A 21,474-nucleotide genomic window follows, 5' to 3' on the forward strand; every position below is an offset into this window, starting at 1 on the left:
GCTCCTGCGGCTCAGGCAGCTGAGGGCATGGCCACCAATGGATGGATAATTAAAACGGGGATAGAAACATCAAGAACTAAAGAGTGGGAGTAGACCATTCCACTCATCAAGGTGAAAGTGGGTACTGCAGATGCTAGAGAATGGAGTGGTGCTGGAAAAGCACAGCAGGTCAGGCAGCATCCGAGGAGCAGGAAAATCGACGTTTCGGGCAAAAGCCCTTCATCAAGAATATGGCTGGGAGCCTCAGGGGTGGAGAGATAAATGGGAGGGGGATGGGGTGGGGGGTGGAGCCCATTCCCACTCTTTTCCACCATTCAACGTGAATGTGCTGATCCTCCAACTTAACAAGGTACTCCCACTCTATTCTTTTGATAGCTTCAGCCTGTGGAAATTGAACTGTTTCATTCTTAAACGTGTTCAGTGACTTTACCTCCAAAACCTTTGATGGAAGAGAATTCTCCAGGGGAGGTGACGGTCTAGTGGGCTGATAATCCAGAGATCCCGATAACACTCTGGGACCTGGGCTCCCACCACGGCAGATGGTGGAATTTGAATTCAATAAAAATCTGGAATTAAGAATCCAGTGATGACCATGAATCCATTGTCGATTGTCGAGGGTCACTAACGTCCTTTCGGGAAGGAACCTGCTGTCCTTACCTGGGTCTGGCCTCCATGTGACTCCAGACCCACAGCAATGTGGTTGACTCTTAACTGCCCTCTGGGCAATTAGGGACGGGTAAAAAACACTGACCTAGTCAGTGACACCCACATCCCATGAATTAATAAACAGGTTCACCACCATCTGAGTGAAGGAATTTCTCCTCAGCTCAGTTCGAAATGGTCTACTCCGTATCTTGAGACAGTGACTTTTTTTACTGGATCCCTGAGAAAAGGGGGATCATCATCCTGAATCCGGTCTGTTCAGCCCTGTCGGAATTTTATATGTTACAATGCGATCCCCTCTCAGTTTTTGAAATGTTCTGTGAATTCCGGCCCAGCTAACCCAATCTCTCCTCATGCACCATCCCAGGAATCAGTCTGGTGCACCTTTGCTGCTCCCTCTCTATGGCAAGTATCTCTTTTCTCTGGTGAGCCGACCAAACATTTCGTGGTGTGGTCTCACCAAAGATCTGTTCAGCTGCAGTGAGAGTTCCTGCTCCTGAACACAGGGGCCTCTGGCAATGAAGGCCATTTGTCTCTGTATCTATTTGCTGCCCCTGCATACTTGTTTACAGGGAATAGTGTACTCCCAGGTCTCTTTGTGGATCTACATTTCCCAGTCTAATCCATTTAAATAATACTCTGCTGTTCTGTTTTCCTGCCCAAGTACGGGGCTGGGGGTCCCCAATTTACAAACATTTCCAATACTTACCAACAGCTATTTTATATCGTTCAATATTGTGTTCCGACTTGCGTACAAACGTGCAGACAGACTCAAGAACAAAACCCTTTCCAACCTGGGGATGGCCTGGAGACAGCTTCACATTTATGGTTGAGAGTGTGTTGCTGGAAAACACATTCATGTATCTGTCCAGGTGCTTCTCGAACGCTGCTGTCGTGTTTGCTCCTACCCCCTCCTTGGGCAGCGTGTTCCAGACGCTCACCACCATATGTGTGAAAGACCTGCCTCACACATCTCTGTTAAACTACCCCCCACTCCCCCAGATAGTTAGGACACAGGAAATAGAGTAAATATAAATGGGTCATTGTCAGAGTGGAAGGTGTTCGTAAAAGGAGAACCCAAGGGGTCCTTGCCCCAGCTGTTCACAATATTTATTCAGCATTTGGATGAGGGTAACTAATGTAATATTTCCAAGTTTACTGACAGCACAAAATGCGACGGGAGTGTAAGGAGAGCGAAGGACCTAAAGAGACTCCAGGGTGATTTAGACAAGTTGAGTTAGTGGGTAAACACATGCCAATGCATTACAATGTGGATACACATGAAGTTAGGAGGAGGTGAGGGCTGCTGATGCTGGAGATCAGAGTCGAGAGTGTGGTGCTGGAAAAGCGCAGCAGGTCAGGCAGCATCCGAGGAGCAGGAGAATCAATGTTTTGAACATAAGCCCTTCATCAGGAAGCTGTATCTTGATGAAGAACTTATGCTTGAAATGTCAATTCTCCTGCTCCTCAGATGCTGAATGTGGGGGTGGGGGAGAGAGAGACACAGGGAGGGTGTGGGGTGGGGGGAGAGACACAGGGAGGGTGTGGGGTGAGAGAGAGAGACACATGGAGGGTGTGGGGAGGGGGGAAAGACACAGGGAGGGTGTGGGGTGAGAGAGAGAGACACACAGGGAGGGTGTGGGGTGGGGGAGAGAGAGACACAGGGAGGGTGTGGGGAGGGGGGAAAGACACAGGGAGGGTGTGGGGTGAGAGAGAGAGACACACAGGGAGGGTGTGGGGTGGGGGAGAGAGAGACACAGGGAGGGTGTGGGGTGGGGGAGAGAGACACAGAGAGGGTGTGGGGTGGGGAGAGAGAGGCACATGGAGGGTGTGGGGTGGGGGAGAGAGACACAAGGAGGGTGTGGGGGTGGGGGAGAGAGAGACACAGGGAGGGCGTGGGGTGGGGGAGAGAGAGATACAGGGAGTGTGTGGGGTGGTGGAGAGAGACAGGGAGGGTGTCGGGGAGAGAGATACGGGGAGGGTGTGGGGGTGAGAGACAGGGAGGGCATGGGGGAGAGAGACACAGGGAGGGTGTGGGGCTGGGGGAGAGAGACACAGGGAGGGTGTGGGGCTGGGGGAGAGAGACACAGGGAGGGTGTGGGGTGGGGGAGAGAGAGATACAGGGAGTGTGTGGGGTGGTGGAGAGAGACAGGGAGGGTGTCGGGGAGAGAGATACGGGGAGGGTGTGGGGGTGAGAGACAGGGAGGGCATGGGGGAGAGAGACACGGGGAGGGTGTGGGGCTGGGGGAGAGAGACACAGGGAGGGTGTGGGGCTGGGGGAGAGAGACACAGGGAGGGTGTGGGGTGGGGGAGAGAGACACAGGGAGGGTGTGGGGGTGGGGGAGAGAGACACGGGGATGATGTGGGGGTGGGGGAGAGAGACAGGGAGGGTGTGGGGGGGCGAGAGACACTGGGAGTGTGTGGGGGTGAGGGAGAGAGACACGGGAAGGGTGTGGGGGTGGGGGAGAGAGAGATCCAGGGAGGGTGTGGGGGTGGGGTAGAGAGACACGGGGAGGGTGTGGGGGTGGGGGAGAGAGACACGGGGAGGGTGTGTGGGTGGGGGAGAGAGACACGGGGATGGTGTGGGGGTGGGGGAGGGAGACACGAGGAGAGTGTGGGGGTGGGGGAGAGAGACACAGGGAGGGGGGTGGGGAGAGACATGGGGAGGATGTTGGGGGGAGAGAGACATGGGGAGGGGGTGGGGAGAGACATGGGGAGGGTGTTGGGGGGAGAGAGACACGGGGAGGGGGTGGGGAGAGACATGGGGAGGGTGTTGGGGGGAGAGAGACACGGGGAGGGGGTGGGGAGAGACATGGGGAGGGTGTTGGGGGGAGAGAGACATGGGGAGGGGGTGGGGAGAGACATGGGGAGGGTGTTGGGGGGAGAGAGACACGGGGCGGGGTGGGGAGAGAGAGATGCAGGATGGGGTGAGGGTGGGGGAGAGAGACACGGGGAGGGGGTGGGAAGGGAGACGTGGGGCGGGGGTGGGGAGAGAGACGCGGGGAGGGGGTGGGGAGAGAGACGCGAGGAGGGGGTGGGGAGAGAGACGTGGGGCGGGGGTGGGCAGAGAGACGTGGTGGGGAGTGGGGTGATGGGCGGTTATTGACCTGGGGAGAGTGCGGTCACTCCAAAACAAGGAGCCATGTTTTGTCCTCAGTGCCTCTGGCCTGTGCTCCGGGCTATGTGATGGGCGAGAGTATGGACAATACCACCATTGTCTCTCCGGACCCATCAATCAGGAGGGAGGGTTGTGGAGGTATATTGGTCAACGTGAGGGGCTCACTCTGAAATCTCCCCGTTCCTGAACAAACAGCAGCCAACCCATAATGAACCCTGCCAGCACACAGAGTAATCATGGCTGGGCCGGAATATTCCGGATTCATTCAATTATAATGCTTAATTAAAAACATGTCGTGAATGATGAGGTTGATTGATTTGTGGAGCAGAGTGACATGAATGCATTGGCTGATAAACAGTGCTGTATAATGCCATAATTATTGAGCTGATGGAGATTGTGTGAATGGGGAGGGCCAGTGCAGGCGACAGTTCCAAACAATTCCCAAGGAATACGACCGAATCCATAATCCATCGCCTTTCTGTTCGAGTCCAGAAACTGAGAATGCTCCTGATGGGCAGCAGCCGGTTATTGGTCAGTTACTGTATCCCCAGGAACTCCTCACAACGCCCTCTCTATCTCCTCCCCACCCTCACCCCACCTCCTTCACCGTAACCTTCTCTCTCTCCCTCCCTCTGGGGTATATCCATCTCCTCTTCCCCTCTCGCTACCGTAACCTTCTCTCTCTCCCTCCCTCTGGGGTATATCCATCTCTTCTTGCCCCCTCCCTACCGTAACCTTCTCTCTCTCCCTCCCTCTGGGGTATATCCATCTCTTCTTGCCCCCCCCTACCGTAACCTTCTCTCTCTCCCTCCCTCTGGGGTATATCTATTTCCCCTTCCCTCCGCTCCCGTAACCTTCTCTCTCTCCCTCCCTCTGGGGCATATCCATCTCCCCTTCCCCCCCTACCGTAAACTTCTCTCTCTCCCTCCCTCTGGGGTATATCTATCTCCCCTTCCCCCCCCCCCCCCCCCCCCCCCAACCCCCCCCCCAACTGTAACCTTCTCTCTCTCCCTCACTCTGGGGTATATCCATCTCCCGCCCCCCCCCCACCCACTACCATAACCTTCTCTCTCTCCCTCCCTCTGGGGTATATCCATCTCCCCTTCCCCCCCCCCACCGTAACCTTCTCTCTCTCCCTCCCTCTGGGGTATATCCATTTCCCCTCCCCCTCCCCCTCCCCCTCACTACCGTAACCTTCTCTCTCTACCTCTCTCTGGGGTATATCCCATCTCCCCTCCTCCCCCCCACCGTAACCTTCTCTCTCTCCCTCCGTCTGAGGTATATACATCTCCCCCCCTCCCTACCGTAACCTTCTCTCTCTCTATCCCCCTCTGGGGTACATCCATCTCCCCTTCCCGCCCCCTACCGTAACCTTCTCTCTCTCTCCCCCTCTGGGGTATATCCATCTCCCCTCCCCCCCACTGAAACCTTCTCTCTCTCCCTCCCTCTGGGGTATATCTATCTTCCTCCCCTGCAATGTATTGACACTGTTCCCCTAAAGCACTCCCTGAGGGGGTGAACCCACCCTGTCCCCACTCTCTGGGGAAGGGTTTCTCCCGAGTATCCCATTGGAGTTTTGGGAGACGGTTCCGATTCTGAGTGGGTCCGACAGGGAAGTCATTGAGGAGACGGTTCCACCATGGGTGGGGGGGTATCTTGCAGAGAATCGTGATGGTCTGGAATTCTCTCGCCCAGAGTGAGTGGGAGTATTTAAAGAGGAGGAAGGTGGCTTTTTGAAAAATCAAGGAGTGAAGGCCTGGGGAAGATCATCCGTGATGAAAGGGGCTAGGTTGGCGGGCAGGCTCAAGGGGAAGAATGGTCCCCTGTTGTTCCCTTTCCTTATGTTCCTATAGAGATGTCCCAGCTCTGGTCTCTCTTACTGTTGTGAAACCCTTTCAGAATTCTGCGAGTCTCTGTCAGGCCCCCAGTTCATTGAACATTAAGCTGCACACACCTCTCAGTCTTTCCTGTAGTGTATCCTGTCTGCTCGGTTACTTTTTATTCACTTATGGGACATGGACATTGCTGGAATGTTGTCAGGGCCCATTGCCTTGGCAGTATTCAGTGCCTCCAACCCTCACTTGATATCGCGTGGAGTGAATTGAATTGGCTGAAGACTAGTCTCTGTAATCCTGGGGATCATCCAGTCGGCATTTCTGGCTGAAGATTGCTGAGAAACCTTCACCTTATCTTTTGTGCTGATGTGCTGGGCTCCTCCACCATTGAAGATGGGGATATTTGTGGAGCCTCCTCTTCCTCCAGTGAGTTGTTGAATGGTCCTGTTTGGCAGCTTCACCAGGTCGATACCTCACCCTCAGTTATACCTGCTGCTGCTCCTGGCATGCCCCCCTGCACTCTCCGCTGAACCAGGGGTGATCCCCTGGCTGGATGGGAATGGTTGAGTGGGGGATATGCCGGGCCATGAGGTTACAGATTGTGTTGGAGTACAGTTCGGCTGCTGCTGATGGCCCACAGTGCCTCATGGATGCCTGGTCTTGAGTTGTTAGATCTGTACGAAGTCTGTCCCATTTAGCACAGTGATAGTGCCACACACAACATGATGGAGGGGATTATCAATGTGAAGGTGGGATCTCACCTCCACAGGGACGGTGAGGTGGTTGCTCTTACCAATACCGTCATGGACAGATACATCTGCAGCCGGCAGATTGGTGAGGACGAGGTGAAGTATGGTTTTCCCTCTTGTTGGTTCCCTCACCACCTGCCGCAGCCCCAGTCTAGCAGCGATGTCCTTTAGGACCCGACCAGCTCAATCAGTCGTATTGCTGCTGAGCCACACTGGGTGGTGGACATTGAAATCTCCCACCCAGGGTCCATTCTGTGCCCTTTCCACCCTCAGAGCTTCCTCTGAATGCTGATTAGCTTGTGTTGACACTTCATGAGCTCACTGAAGCAGATAGAAATCCAGAGGGAAGATGAACAGGGTGTCTCCCTGAGCTGTGGCTGACCATGAATGGGGAAGAGGGTTGTCTCATATTTCAGTGTGCTGTAAGTGGGTCTGAAAGGGTTAATCCAGAGGAGTGCTGGAAATGGGACACAACAATTTAGGGCTTTGAAGGAACGAGGCCTGAGATCAGATCCTTCTTAAAGTCTCTGTGACGATGTCCATCATATCCATGGAGCCTCTCACTGGCTGTTAACGTGCAATTGTTAACTCTCGGTTAATGAGAAGAGGGGACTGTTTGATTTAGGTAAGGAAGTGGTTTAGAGTGAGCTCGCCCCTCTCCCACGTGAGAAGGAGCTGGTAACAGGAATCGTCACGATGAGTAGTAGCTCCTACAGGACACCAGGAGGAGGCACTGCCCCTGGGACAGTGCCCTGCCCATTGGGGCCAACACAGACTGTGAGCAACAAAGAGGTTTCATTGGCTGCATCAGGAACATTCAGGGGAAGTACCATTGTATCACCATGTCACTGAGCAAACAGGACACTGGGGTTGCAAACCAGAGATGGTGCAGAGAACCTTCAGAACACCACATTTGGAATCACGTGAACAATTTTCATTTCATATTTTAATAAGGGGTGGAGAGGCACTGAAAAAGGTCCAACAGCCCATTTGCTCGAGTGAGCAGCTGAAGAGCACCTTTCCAGGGATTTTCGGACTCTGCAGTAAAAACCTGGATTCTGTGAATATTTAATGCAAAGTGAGATGAAGGTCAGAGATCTGGGAATTGCTCTCTTAGCTGAGATGTGTCAATCTGTAGAACAGGCCCTTGACTGAATTCCGATCAGCAGGAGCTGAGTTAGTTCTGATGAATATGCAAAGAGATTCTCTAAATACATTAAGGACAAAAGGGTAACAAGGGAGAGAATAGGGCCCCTCAAAGATCAGCAATGCAGCCTTTGTGTGGAGTCACAGGAGATGGGGGAGATACTAAACGAGTATTTTGCATCAGCATTTACTGTGGAAAAGGATATGGAAGATATAGACTATAGGGAAATAGATGGTGACATCTTGCAAAATGTCCAGATGACAGAGGAGGAAGTGCTGGAAGTCTTGAAACGGTTAAAAGTGGATAAATCCCCAGGACCTGATCAGGTGTACCCTAGAACTCTATGGGAAGCTAGGGAAGTGATTGCTGGGCCTCTTGCTGAGATATTTGTATCATCGATAGTCACAGGTGAGGTGCCGGAAGACTGGAGGTTGGCAAACGTGGTGCCACTGTTTAAGAAGGGTGGTAAGGACAAGCCAGGGAACTATAGACCGGTGAGCCTGATGTCACTGGTGGGCAAGTTGTTGGAGGGATTGATGTATTATCCATGCTGATACATTAGCCATAATACCGTGCACCTTTATCTCCTGCTGCCTTGTGTGCAGCACCTTGTCAAATGTCTTTTGGAAATTTAGATACACCACATCCACTGATTCCCCATTGTCCACCGTGCTCGTAATGTCCTCAAAGAATTCCAATAAATTAATTAAACATGACCTGTCTTTCATAAGCCAATGGTGTGCCTGCTCGATGGGACAATTTCGATCCAGATGTCCTGCTATTTCCTCCTCGATGATAGATTCAAGCAGTTTCCTCACTGCAGAAGTTAATCCAACAGGCCTATAGTTACCCGCCTTTTGTCGACATCCTTTTGTAAACAGTAGCATCACATTTGCTGTTTTCCAATCTGCCAACTGCCCCAGAGTCCACTGAATTCTGGTAAATTACCAAAAGTGCAATTGTTATTACCCCCACCGTCCCTTTCAGTACCTGGGATACATACCATCAGGGCCAGGAGACTGGTCTACCTTTAGCCCCATTAGCTTGCCCAACACACTCTCTTTAGTGATAATGATCGTTTCGAGCTCCTCACTGGCCATAGTCTCCTTGTCATCAATTATTGGCTTGTTATTTGTGTCTTCACTGTGAGACCGACAGAAAACACCTGTTCAACACTAACTAGCGAGCTGGCCAGTCATCTCCCTTCCTTCCTTCTTAAACAGAGGTGTTGCATTAGCCGTTTTCCAGTCCTCTGGGTTCCTCCCTGACTCCTGCATGTTCATCAACACTACCACCACAATCTCCTCAAAGATCAGCAAGGTGACCTTTGTGTGGAGTCCCAAAAAATGGGGGAGATACTAAATGAATATTTTGCATCAGTATTTACTGTGGAAAAGGATATGGAAGATATAGACTGTAGGGAAATAGATGGTGACATCTTGCAAAATGCCCAGATTACAGAGGAGGAAGTGCTGGATGCCTTGAAACGGTTAAAGGTGGATAAATCCCCAGGACCTGATCAGGTGTACCCTAGAACTCTGTGGGAAGCCAGAGAAGTGATTGCTGGGCCTCTTGCTGAGATATTTGTATCATCAGGTGAGGTGCCAGAAGACTGGAGGTTGGCAAACGTGGTGCCACTGTTTAAGAAGGGTGGTAACGACAAGCCAGGAACTATAGACCGGTGAGCCTGACCTCAAGTTGTTGGAGGGAATCCTGAGGGACAGGATGTACATGTATTTGGAAAGGCAAGGACTGATTAGGGGTAGTCAACATGGCTTTGTGCATGGGAAATCATGTCTCACAAATTTGATTGAGTTTTTGATGAAGTAACAAAGGGGATTGATGAGGGCAGAGCAGTAGATGTGATCTATATGGACTTCAGTAAGGCGTTTGACAAGGTTCCCCATGGGAGACTGCTTAGCAAGATTAGATCTCATGGAATAAAGGGAGAACTAGCCATTTGGATACAGAACTGGCTCAAAGGTAGAAGACAGAGGGTGGTGGTGGAGGGTTGTTTTTCAGACTGGAGGCCTGTGACCAGTGGAGTGCCACAAGGATCGGTGCTGGGTCCTGTACTTTTTGTCATTTACATAAATGATTTGGATGTGAGCATAAGATGGTACAGTTAGTAAGTTTGCAGATGTCACCAAAATTGGAGGTGTAGTGGACAGCGAAGAGGGTTACCTCAGATTACAACAGGATCTGGACCAGATGGGCCAATGGGCTGAGAAGATTAGATTAGATTAGATTACAGTGTGGAAACAGGCCCTTCGGTCCAACAAGTCCACACCGACCCGCCGAAGCGCAACCCACCCATACCCCTACATTTACTCCTTACCTAACGCTACAGGCAATTTAGCATGGTCAATTCACCTGACCTGCACATCTTTGGAATGTGGGAGGAAACCGGAGCACCCGGAGGAAACCCACGCAGACACGGGGAGAACGTGCAAACTCCACACAGTCAGTCGCCTGAGGCGGGAATTGAACCCAGGTCTCAGGCGCTGTGAGGCAGCAGTGCTAACCACTGTGCCACCGTGTCGCCCACTAAGTGGCAGATGAATTCAGATAAATGTGAGGTGCTGCATTTTGGGAAAGCAAATCTTAGCAGAAGTTATACACTTAATGGTAAGGTCCTAGGGAGTGTTGCTGAACAAAGAGACCTTGGAGTGCAGGTTCATAGCTCCTTGAAAGTGGAGTCACAGGTAGATAGGATAGTGAAGAAGGTGTTTGGTATGCTTTCCTTTATTGGTCAGAGTATTGAGTACAGGAGTTGGGAGGTCATGTTGCGGCTGTACAGGACATTGGTTAGGGCACTGTTAGAATATTGCGTGCAATTCTGGTCTCCTTCCTATCGGAAAGATGTTGTGAAACTTGAAAGGGTTCAGAAAAGATTTACAAGGATGTTGCCAGGGTTGGAGGATCTGAGCTGCAGGGAGAGGCTGAACAGGCTGGGGCTGTTTTCCCTGGAGCATCGGAGGCTGAGGGGTGACCTCATAGAGGTTTACAAAATTATGAGGGGCATAGATAGGATAAATAGACAAAGACTTTTCACTGGGGTCAGGGAGTCCCGAACTAGACGGCATAGGTTTAGGGTGAGAGGGGAAAGATATAAAAGGGACCTAAGGGGCAACGTTTTCACACAGAGGGTGGTACGTGTATGGAATGAGCTGCCAGAGGATGTGGTGGAGACTGGTACAATTGCAACATTTAAGAAGCATTTGGATGGGTATATGGATAGGAAGGGTTTGGAGGGATATGGGCCGGGTGCTGGCAGGTGGGACTAGATTGGGTTGGGATACCTGGTCGGCGTGGACGGGTTGGACCGAAGGGTCTGTTTCCGTGCTGTACATCTCTCTGACTCTATGACTCCATGGGTGTAGTCCATCTAGTCTGGGTGATATATTCACCTTCAGACCTTTCAGCTTCCACATCACCTTCTCCTGAGTGATGGTCACTACACACACCTCAACCCCCAACTCTATGCTGCTGTTGTCTTCCACTGTGAAAACGGATGCCAAAGTACCTGCTCAAGGGAAGGGGTTCAGGGGATGGTGCTCCGTGTGTCTGTGAGAAAGTCCGGTGCCTCTAGGCTGGGCTGAGGAGGACGCAGCGTGGGGTAGCATTTACTCAGCACTCTCTGAGCTTTCTCATGGTTCAAGTGTGGAACTTAAAACAGAATGCCCTCCACAACAGTGGCCCAGTGGCTAGCACTGCTGCCTCCCAGCACCAGGGTCCCAGGTTCGATTCCAGCCTCGGGCGACTGTCTGTGTGGAGTTTGCACATTCTCCCCGTGTCTGTGTGGGTTTCCTCCCACAGTGCAGGTTAGGGTGGATTGGCCATGGGGGAATTACAGGGATGGGAGGGGTGGTGTTTGGGGGTGTCTGGGTGGGATGCCCTTCAGAAGGTTGGTGCAGACTCAATGGGCCGAATGTCCTCTTTCTGCACTGTTGGGATTCTGTGATTTATTGTGGGTCTACCCACGGACTGCAGAGGGACAAGAAGGCAGCTCAACCCCACCTACTCGAGGGGCAACTAGGGACGGGTAATAAATACAGGCCCAGTCAGCGATGCCGCTATTCCTCAGTGAATTTAAAATAAAACACATCCTCCGCTCATTTCCGCTTTCGAATTGGCCAATTGGGTAAAAGCCTGCAAGGAGGGGGTGGGGTCATGGCCACTACTGTGAGACTTCCTGTTGCAGAGTGGTAGTGTCCTTACCTCTAAGCCAGCAGGCCCGGGTTCAAGCTCTTTCAGAGGTGTGTCATAACAGTTAGAAAATACCTACTACGTGTACAATTCAGATAAACAACTTCTGCCAATTTTTCCAACACATTTATTGAGCGCTTAACAATTTGAACCAAACACAGTGTATGAACATTGTAAACAATTAACATAAAAAGGCAATAATTCAACGTGTACCCGAGTGTGTGGTGAATTCACATGGACGTTCCCATTGGTCAAAACATCAGTCCAAATTCACCCCCCCTCTGGTTCTTGTCACTCCAGTTCCGGGAGGGGGTGGGGGTGGGCGGGGGAGGTGAGGGGTTAATATATTTACACGACTCGCTCCAGTCCGGCACTCACACTCCCACCTAATCTGTTTGGGGTAATGTTGTAGCAGGGGTGAGGGTGCAGAGATGGGGGGTTTTGGTTGGGGGGGGGGGAGAGGGGGAACAGGGAGCTGGGTGATGTCACCTTCACCCTCCAGCCCCTGCCCCCACTCTCTGCCCCCCCCAGGTTCCAAGATTTGTTTCCGTTCGGTTTGAGACGCAGACACCATCCTGAATGAGGCAAATGGTATGAATGGTTTTCAGCTTCGAGCCCAGAACACAATTCGACATTCACTGGTGGATTTGGATCCATCATTGACACTGGTGAGGGGTGAAGTCCACTTCTTAGATGGATATATATTACAAAGGCCCATTAAAGTCCCTCTAGTTTGACGTAACTGGAGCTGAGGCAGTCACATTAAAATTTTATTTATTTATTTTTTCACTTCCTCCCCACCCCCCCCAACCCCCTTTCAAAATGGTAAGAATATCAAAACCACAGGAGTTCTTTAAAATGATTTCCTTTATTCTTCCCCCAAACAGCCTCTAAAATTAATCTTTTTAAATTGAGTTGTATTTTAACAGGTCCCCTCGGTTCCCTTGTGACTGAATGTTGAGTTTGACGACATCTGTTGGCATATTAAAAGTCTGTCCCTCCAAACGTGTTGTAAAAGATAGGTCTCCCTCCAGCAGAGAAAAGGGAGTGGTTCTGAGTATCTCCTTTGTAATGTGTGTGTTCACAGCAGGAACATCCTTTCACAGCTCAGTCCTGGGTAAATTGTGTCTGCTGTTATTTTAGGAGCCATTCATTAACTGCAGGAGAGAGGGGGGGAGAGAGAGAGAGAGAAAGATGGAAAAAGAGAGATGAAGTTTGTTATTCTTAATTCCACCACTTAAATAAAAATCTCATGCAAGTGTTTATGAATATAAAATCACTGGAATACCCGGAATTAGTATTCTCAATCCTCAGCACTCTCCGAACATGGTCATGATTACTCCTCCACAAAGGTTTCTGTTTTGCAACATGTTTCCAGCAGAACAAGAGGCCATTCAGCCCCACCTGGTCTGTGCTGGTTTTAAACTCAGGTCAAACCTCTTCCCACCCACCTTCCATTGGTCAGCCAGACCATTCCTCTCTCCATCCCTGAGGTAAACCAGAGTGGGAAACCAATCCATAGAACATAGAACAATACAGCGCAGAACAGGCCCTTCTGCCCTCAATGTTGCGCCGACCCATGAACTATTCTCAACCCATCCCCCAACACTATCCCATCATCATCCATGTGGTTATCCAAGGATTGTTTAAATCTCCCTAATGTGGCTGAGCTAACGACATTGTCAGAGCTGAAAATGTGTTGCTGGAAAAGCGCAGCAGGTCAGGCAGCATCCAAGGAGCAGGAGAATCGACGTTTCGGGCATGAGCCCTTCTTCAGCCCTCCAGCATCTGCACTTTCTCCTTAACTACATTGTCAGGCAGTGCATTCCATGCCCTTACCACTCTCTGTGTAAAGAACCTGCCTCTGACATCTGTCTTAAATCTATCACCCCTCAATTTGTAGTTATGCCCCCTTGTACACGCTGACGTCATCATCCTAGGGAAAAGACTCTCACTGTCCACCTTATCAAATCCTCTGACTACCGAGCCTTCTTCTCTCCAATGAGAACAGACCCAAGTCCCTCAGCCTTTCCTCATATGACCTTCCCTCCAGACCAGGCAACATCCTGGTAAATCTCCTCTGCACCTTTTCCAATGCTTCCACATCCTTCCTGTAATGGGGTGACCGGAACTGCACACAATATTCCAAGTGCAGCTGCATTAGCGTTTTGTATAGTTGCAGCATGACATCATGGCTCCGGAACTCAATCCCTCTACCAATAAAACCTAACACAGTGTATACCTTCTTAACAGCACTATCCACCTGGGTGGCAACTTTCAGCGATCTATGTACATGGACTCCAAGATCCCTCTGCACATCCACACTACCGAGAATCTTTCCATTGACCCAGTACTCTGCCTTCCTGTTATTCTTCCCAAAGTGAATCACCTCACATTTAGCTGCATTGAACTCCATTTGCCACCCCTCAGCCCAATTCTGCAGTTTATCTAAGTCCCCCTGCAACCTGCAACACTCTTCCACACTGTCCACTACTCCACTGACTTTAGTGTCATCTGCAAACTTACTAACCCATCCACCTATGCCTGCGTCCAAGTCATTTATAAAAATGACAAACAGCAGTGGTCCCAAAACAGATCCTTGTGGCACACCACTAGTAACCGGACTCCAGGCTGAATATTTCCCATCAACTACCACTTGCTGTCTTCTTACAGAAAGCCAGTTTCAAATCCAAACTACTAAGTCACCCTCAATCCCAAGCCTCCGCATTTTCTCCAACAGCCTACCATGTGGAACCTTATCAAAGGCTTTACTGAAGTCCATGTACATCACATCAACTGCCCTACCCTCATCTACATGTTTGGTCACCTTCTGAAAAAACTCAATGAGGTTTGTGAGACACGACCTGCCCTTGATGAAACCATGTTGACTATCTCCAATCAAATTGTTTGCTTGCGAGATGATTATAAATCTTATCTCTTATAACCCTTTCCAAAACTTTTCCTACAACAGACGTAAGGCTCACTGGTCTATAATTACCTGAGTCATCTTTACTGCCCTTCTTGAACAAGGGCACAACATTTGCAATCCTCCAGTCCTCTGGTACTAAACCTGTAGACAACGATGATTCAAATATCAAAGTCAAAAGCTCTGCTATCTCCTCCCTCGCTTCCCAGAGAATCCTCGGATAAATCCCATCCGGCCCAGGGGACTTGTCTACTTTCACTCCTTCTAGAATTGATAACACCTGTTCGTAACTAACCTCGATCCTTTCTAGTCTAATATCTCGTACCTCGTTCTTCTCCTCTACAATATTCTCCTTTTCCTGAGTGAAAACTGATGAGAAATGTTTGTTTAGCACCTCTCTGATCTTCACAGGGTCCACCTTCAACTTCCCACTTCTGTCTTTGACTGGCCCTATTCCTACCCTAATCATCCTATAGTCCAGTGGTATAATTCCGATCTTCCAGCACAGTGAACCTTGAATGTGAAGGTAAAGCCTGTTCATTTCAATGATGTTGTACAGCGATCTGCATGTTTGATGGACTTGATTAGGGATAAAAATCAAGATTCATTCACACACCGGGCTCCTAATATGCACAGGGTCTGCTGCACATTCCCCATGTCCTACAATAAGTTAGTACTAACTGTTACACAACAAACTGACTTCACATTCATTCACCCGCAGGTCTGTGACGAGAGTGTGTGCTGTCAGGGGATTACAGTCTGTGGGAGCCTGAACATGAGATCTCCCTCTACACAGCCACAGACTGATCACTCTGTTGACAATTGATAGCGGAGGGCACTGTGGGAAATGTTTCTGCATTGTGATAGAGCCCATCACCTTCAGGAAAACAGCTGGAACCAAACTGAGAACCACTCAGTGGGACAGTGTGTTACACACTCAATAGTGAACAGTGAATATCAGACAGTGTGTTACACACGTAATAGTGAAACAGTGTGTTACACCTGTAATAGTGAAACAGTGTGTTACACCTGTAATAGTGAAACAGCATGTTACAGTGCTGCAGCATATTTCCAGTGACTCAATGATTGTTATACTTAACCTGGGACAGCACTAGTGTGTTCCAGAGATTCAGTGATTGTTACACTGACCTAGTGAGTGTTAGCGACACAGTGAGCGCAATGATGATTCAGTGAATGTTACAGTGATCCAGTGAACACTACTGTGATTCAGTGAACATTACAGTTATCAAGGGAGTACAATGACGGTCTAGTGAACATTACAGTGATCCAGTCAGTTGTAAAATGACTCAGTGAGTGCTAATAACAGTGTTACGTTGGAGACAGTCGAAAAGTGTGGCGCTGGAAAAGCCTAGCAGGTCAGTCAGCATCGAGGGGCAGGTCAGACAGCATCGAGGGGCAGGTCAGATAGCATCGAGGGGCAGGTCAGTCAGCATCGAGGGGCAGGTCAGTCAGCATCGAGGGGCAGGTCAGTCAGCATCGAGGGGCAGGTCAGACAGCATTGAGGGGCAGGTTAGTCAGCATCGAGGGGCAGGTCAGACAGCATTGAGGGGCAGGTCAGTCAGCATCGAGGGGTAGGTCAGACAGCATCGAGGGGCAGGTCAGTCAGCATCAAGGGGCAGGTCAGACAGCATCGAGGGGCAGGTCAGACGGCATCGAGGGGCAGGTCAGTCAGCATCGAGGGGCAGGTCAGACAGCATCGAGGGGCAGGTCAGACGGCATCGAGGGGCAGGTCAGTCAGCATCGAGGGGTGGGTCAGTCAGCATCGAGGGGCAGGTCAGACAGCATCGAGGGGCAGGTCAGTCAGCATCGAGGGGCAGGTCAGACGGCATCGAGGGGCAGGTCAGTCAGCATCGAGGGGTGGGTCAGTCAGCATCGAGGGGCAGGTCAGTCAGCATCGAGGGGTGGGTCAGTCAGCATCGAGGGGCAGGTCAGTCAGCATTGAGGGGTATATGAGACCCCTTGATGCCGTCTGACCTGCCCCTCGATGCTGTCTGACCTACCCCTCGATGCTGACTGACCTGCCCCTCGATGCCGTCTGACCTGCCCCTCGATGCCGTCTGACCTGCCCCTCGATGCCGTCTGACCTGCCCCTCGATGCCGTCTGACCTGCCCCTCGATGCTGTCTGACCCACCCCTCGATGCTGACTGACCTGCTGTGCTTTTCTAGCACCACACATTTTTACTCTGACTCTCCAGCATCTGCTGTCCTCACTTTCTCCTGACATTGGATGCAGTGAAGTAATGTTCATTTTGAGACAGTTATATTATTTAGAAGAGCTTTCCAAATTCAAGATGAATTCACTCCAAGTTTAGGTTGAAATTTCTCATTTGATAAACATTTCTAATATATACACATACACATACATTATATACAGTATGTTCTAATAAATGATTAAATCCTCTCACACAGCACTGAGAGGGAGAATGTATTTGTGGTTCTAGCAGGCTTGAAAATGGATTAATCCTCAAGCCCAGATGAGACATGTCCAAGGCTGCTGTGAGAGGCAAGGGAAATGATTGCAGGGCTCGGAGATTAATTTTCAAATCCTGTCTGACCTCCGGAGGAATGTCAGAGGACTACAGGGCAGCTAATGTGTTCTAGAAAGGAGGGAGGGGTAAACCAGGAAACTATAGGCCAGTGAGTCTGTGGGAGGGAAACTATTGGAAAAAAACTTCAGAGAGAAAGCAGTAATCTTCACTTGGAGAGGCAAGGGTTAATGAAGGATAGCCATGGGCACCCGTACGGGCCCCAGCTATGCCTGTCTCTTTGTTGGCTACGTAGAGCAGATGATCTTCCGTAATTACACCAGCACCACTCCCCACCTCTTCCTCCGCTACATTGATGACTGCATTGGCGCCACCTCGTGCTCCCGCGAGGAGGTTGAGCAATTCATCAACTTCACCAACACATTCCACCCTGACCTTAAATTTACCTGGACCATCTCTGACACCTCCCTCCCCTTCCTGGACCTCTCCATCTCCATCAGTGACGACCGACTTGACACTGACATTTTCTACAAACCCACCGACTCCCACAGCTACCTGGATTACACCTCTTCCCACCCTACCTCTTGCAAAAATGCCATCCCGTATTCCCAATTCCTCCGCCTCCACCGTATCTGCTCCCAGGAGGAGCAGTACCACCATAGAACACACCAGATGGCCTCCTTCTTTAGAGACCGCAATTTCCCTTCCCACGTGGTTAAAGATGCCCTCCAACGCATCTCATCCACATCCCGCACCTCCGCCCTCAGACCCCAACCCTCCAACCGCAACAAGGACAGAACGCCCCTGGTGCTGACCTTCCACCCTACCAACCTTCGCATAAACCAAATCATCCGCCGACATTTCCGCCACCTCCAAACGTACCCACCACCAGGGATATATTTCCCTCCCCACCCCTCTCCGCCTTCCGCAAAGACCGTTCCCTCCGTGACTACCTGGTCAGGTCCACGCCCCCCTACGACCCACCCTCACATCCTGGCACTTTCCCCTGCCACCGCAGGAACTGTAAAACCTGTGCCCACACCTCCTCCCTCACCTCTATCCAAGGCCCTAAAGGAGCCTTTCACATCCATCAAAGTTTTACCTGCACATCCACTAATATCATTTATTGTATCCGTTGCTCCCGATGCGGTCTCCTCTACATTGGGGAGACTGGGCGCCTCCTAGCAGAGCGCTTTAGGGAACATCTCCGAGACACCCGCACCAATCAACCAAATCGCCCCGTGGCTCAACATTTCAACTCCCCCTCCCACTCTGCTGAGGATATGGAGGTGCTGGGCCTCCTTCACCGCCGCTCCCTCACCACCAGACGCCTGGAGGAAGAACGCCTCATCTTCCGCCTCGGAACACTTCAACCCCAGGGCATCAATGTGGACTTCAACAGTTTCCTCATTTCCCCTTCCCCCACCTCATCCTAGTTTCTAACCTCCAGCAAATCGATCCCCTGACCTGTCCGGACTTGTCCGACCTGCCCAGCTCCTTTTCCACCTATCCACTCCACCCTCTCTTCCCTGACCTATCACCTTCATCTCCTTCCCCACTGACCTATTGTACTCTATGCTACTCTCTCCCCACCCCCACCCTCCTCTAGCTTATCTCTCCACGCTTCAGGCTCTCTGCCTTTATTCCTGATGAAGGGCTTTTGCCCGAAACGTCGATTTTGCCTGTCCTCGGATGCTGCCTGAACTCCTGTGCTCTTCCAGCACCACTGATCCAGAATCTGGTTTCCAGCATCTGCAGTCATTGTTTTTACCTTAATGAAGGATAGTCAACATGGCTTTGTCAGGGGAAAGGTCAGGTCTAACAAATCTGATTGAAGTTTTGGAGGAGGTGGCTAGGTGTGTAGATGAGGATAGTGCGGTTGATGTAGTCTCCATGGACTTCAGTGAGGCTTTTGCCAAGTTCTCACCGGCAGGTTGGTTAGGAAGTTAAGAGCTCATGGGATTCAGGACAGTTTGTCAAATTGGATCTAACATTGGCTGATTGGCAGAAAGCAGAGAGTGATGGGTGAAGGGTCTTGTTGTGACTGGCAGCCTGTGTCCAGTGATGTCCCTTGGGTTCAGTGCTGTTCCCTTTGCTAGTGGTTGTGTACATTAATGAATGTAGGAGCATGCTCAATAAGATGACATGAACATTGATGGTGTGGTCAGTAGTGAGGAGGAAAGGCCTAGACTCCAGCATGATATAGACGGGCTGGTCAGATGGGCTGAAAGCGGCAAATGGAATTTAATTCTGAAAAGCGTGAGGTGAGGCATTTAGTGAGGAGTAACAAGACAAGGGGGTATGTGATGAAAGGCTGGACACCAGGAAGTGCAGAGGCTCAGGGGGACCTTGGTCTACATCTCCACAGATCCTCGAAGGCAGCAGGACAGGGAGAGAAGGTGGTTACGAAGGCACATGGGATACTTCCCTTTATTAGTCAAGGCATTGAATCTGAAAACAAGAAGGTTATGATGGAGCAGTTTATCACATTAGTCAGGCCTCAACTGGAGTACTGTGTGTAGTTCTGGTTATTACACGATAGGAAGGATGTGTTAGCACTGGAGGGGGTGCAGATGAGATTCAACAGGATGCTGTCTGGCCTGGAGCGATTCACCTATGAAGAGAGATTTGATAGACTGTATTTCTCAAAGCACCAAAGGCTGAGGAGGGTGACTGATTAAGGTGCAGAAGGTTCTGAGGGACATGGACAGAGTAGATCGGGAGAAACTTTTCCCATTAACAGCAGGTTATAAATAGGGGACAGAGTGTTTAGGCAAGGAGCAGGAGGTTCAGAGGGGATTTGTGGAAAATCCTTTTCACCCAGAGGATTGTTGGTGTTTGGAATTCACTCCCTGAAAGGATGGTAGAGTGAAGAACTCAAGACGTTTAGGAACTGTTTTGATGAACACTTGAGATGCCAAACATACAAGGCTACAGGTCAAGCACTGGAAAATGGAATTACGGTCGATGACCTTTTGATCCTGGCACAGACCTGACGGGCTGAAGGGCCTCTTTATATGCTGTAAAACTCCAAGATGTTACCCCCACCATCAGTCAAATAGCAACCATGGGGGCACATGAATTCACTCCATTGTTGTTTGTATATATACACTTATATATGGGAGTATACACTCATATGTGTTTATACACATTTATATAGGTTTATACATGTTTGAACATGCATAAGTAAATAATGACAGGTACGCATAGCCACATAAACATTACATATTATCCATACATCTTTCACATTTATATATGCAGTCACATACAAATACATATTTGTAATATATGTGTATATATCATACGTGGTGCATGTATTCTAAGATATAAATAGATACATTTATACACATGGAAAGGTTCCATAGATATGCATTTGGACAAGCTACACTTACCTTCTGTGGGTCATTCGGACCAATTTGGAGGGAAAGAAAGTCCCAGCTCATCTGGACTGAGCAGTTTGGTGAGCTGAAAGATTTAACCCAGTTGAAGGGTCTTAAAAAGTGATCAGTTCCTCCCACAGATTTACACAATGCAGTTAACAGCCAGAGGGTTGTGTTGTCACACAGTGGGGGATAGACACTGACCAGGGACACAGCTCATCACTCACTCCACTGACTGACCACCCCCACCCGTACCCCCACAACCCCAGTCCCCCTCCCTCACTGTCCCAGCCCAGATCCAGATTCTAAGCTCAGCTCTTATGTCAGAGCTGTTAACTGCTCGCTTTGCAGAATCCGTGGAGGGAGAGTAACGGCATTAAGATAGAGGGTCAGTATACAGGGAGGACAGGTCCAATGGCCTGGGGAACAGGAACATGGGGAGTGGGGAACAGTTACAGCAAACAGTGCTGATCCATCACTGGGACAGTACCTGGGACAGAGAGGATGATGATGGTGTACAATGCTGGGAGTATAGTGGGCACAGAGTGACCGCTGGATTAGCAGGATCACTGTGCCCAGGAAATAGTATTTAGGGGCAGTGTTCAGGTACAGTGTTCGTGGACAGTGCTTGGGTACAGTGTTCAGTTACAGTGTTTGGGTACAATGTTCAGGTACAGTGTTTGGGGACAGTGTTTGGGTACAGTGTTTGGGGACACTGTTCAGGTACAGTGTTCAGGGACAGTGTTTGGGTACAGTGTTCAGGTACAGTGTTCAGGTACAGTGTTCAGGTACAGTGTTCAGAGACAGTGTTCAGGGACAGTGTTCAGGGACAGTGTTTGGGGACAGTGTTTGGGGACAGTGTTTGGGGACAGTGTTTGGGGACAGTGTTTGGGTTCAGTGTTTGGGTTCAGTATTCAGGTACAGTGTTCAGGGACAGTG

At 50.2% G+C, this 21,474-nt stretch overlaps 1 protein-coding gene across 2 annotated transcripts in view; it reads right to left on the minus strand.

Moving 5' to 3' along the window:
• Positions 1–11,831: 11,831 nt before the first annotated feature.
• The window catches only part of ca10a (carbonic anhydrase 10 (inactive)a), a 723,416-nt gene continuing 713,773 nt past the window's right edge, over positions 11,832–21,474 (minus strand). The window contains exons 9-10 of one of the 2 annotated variants that reach the window (XM_088000831.1): positions 20,548–20,620; positions 11,832–12,878 (exon numbers count right to left, since the gene is read on the minus strand). In XM_088000831.1, the coding sequence (XP_087856957.1) occupies positions 20,595–20,620 (26 nt within the window). In that variant the 3' untranslated portion in view covers positions 11,832–12,878; positions 20,548–20,594. The remainder of the gene's footprint in view (positions 12,879–20,547; positions 20,621–21,474) is intronic. The other variant, XM_088000832.1, reaches the window with a different exon arrangement.

The sequence above is a fragment of the Chiloscyllium plagiosum genome, unplaced genomic scaffold, assembly GCF_037043375.1.
Source record: "Chiloscyllium plagiosum isolate Xiang-an unplaced genomic scaffold, Cpla_swu_hap1 HiC_scaffold_25, whole genome shotgun sequence".
Classification (NCBI taxonomy): domain Eukaryota; kingdom Metazoa; phylum Chordata; class Chondrichthyes; order Orectolobiformes; family Hemiscylliidae; genus Chiloscyllium; species Chiloscyllium plagiosum.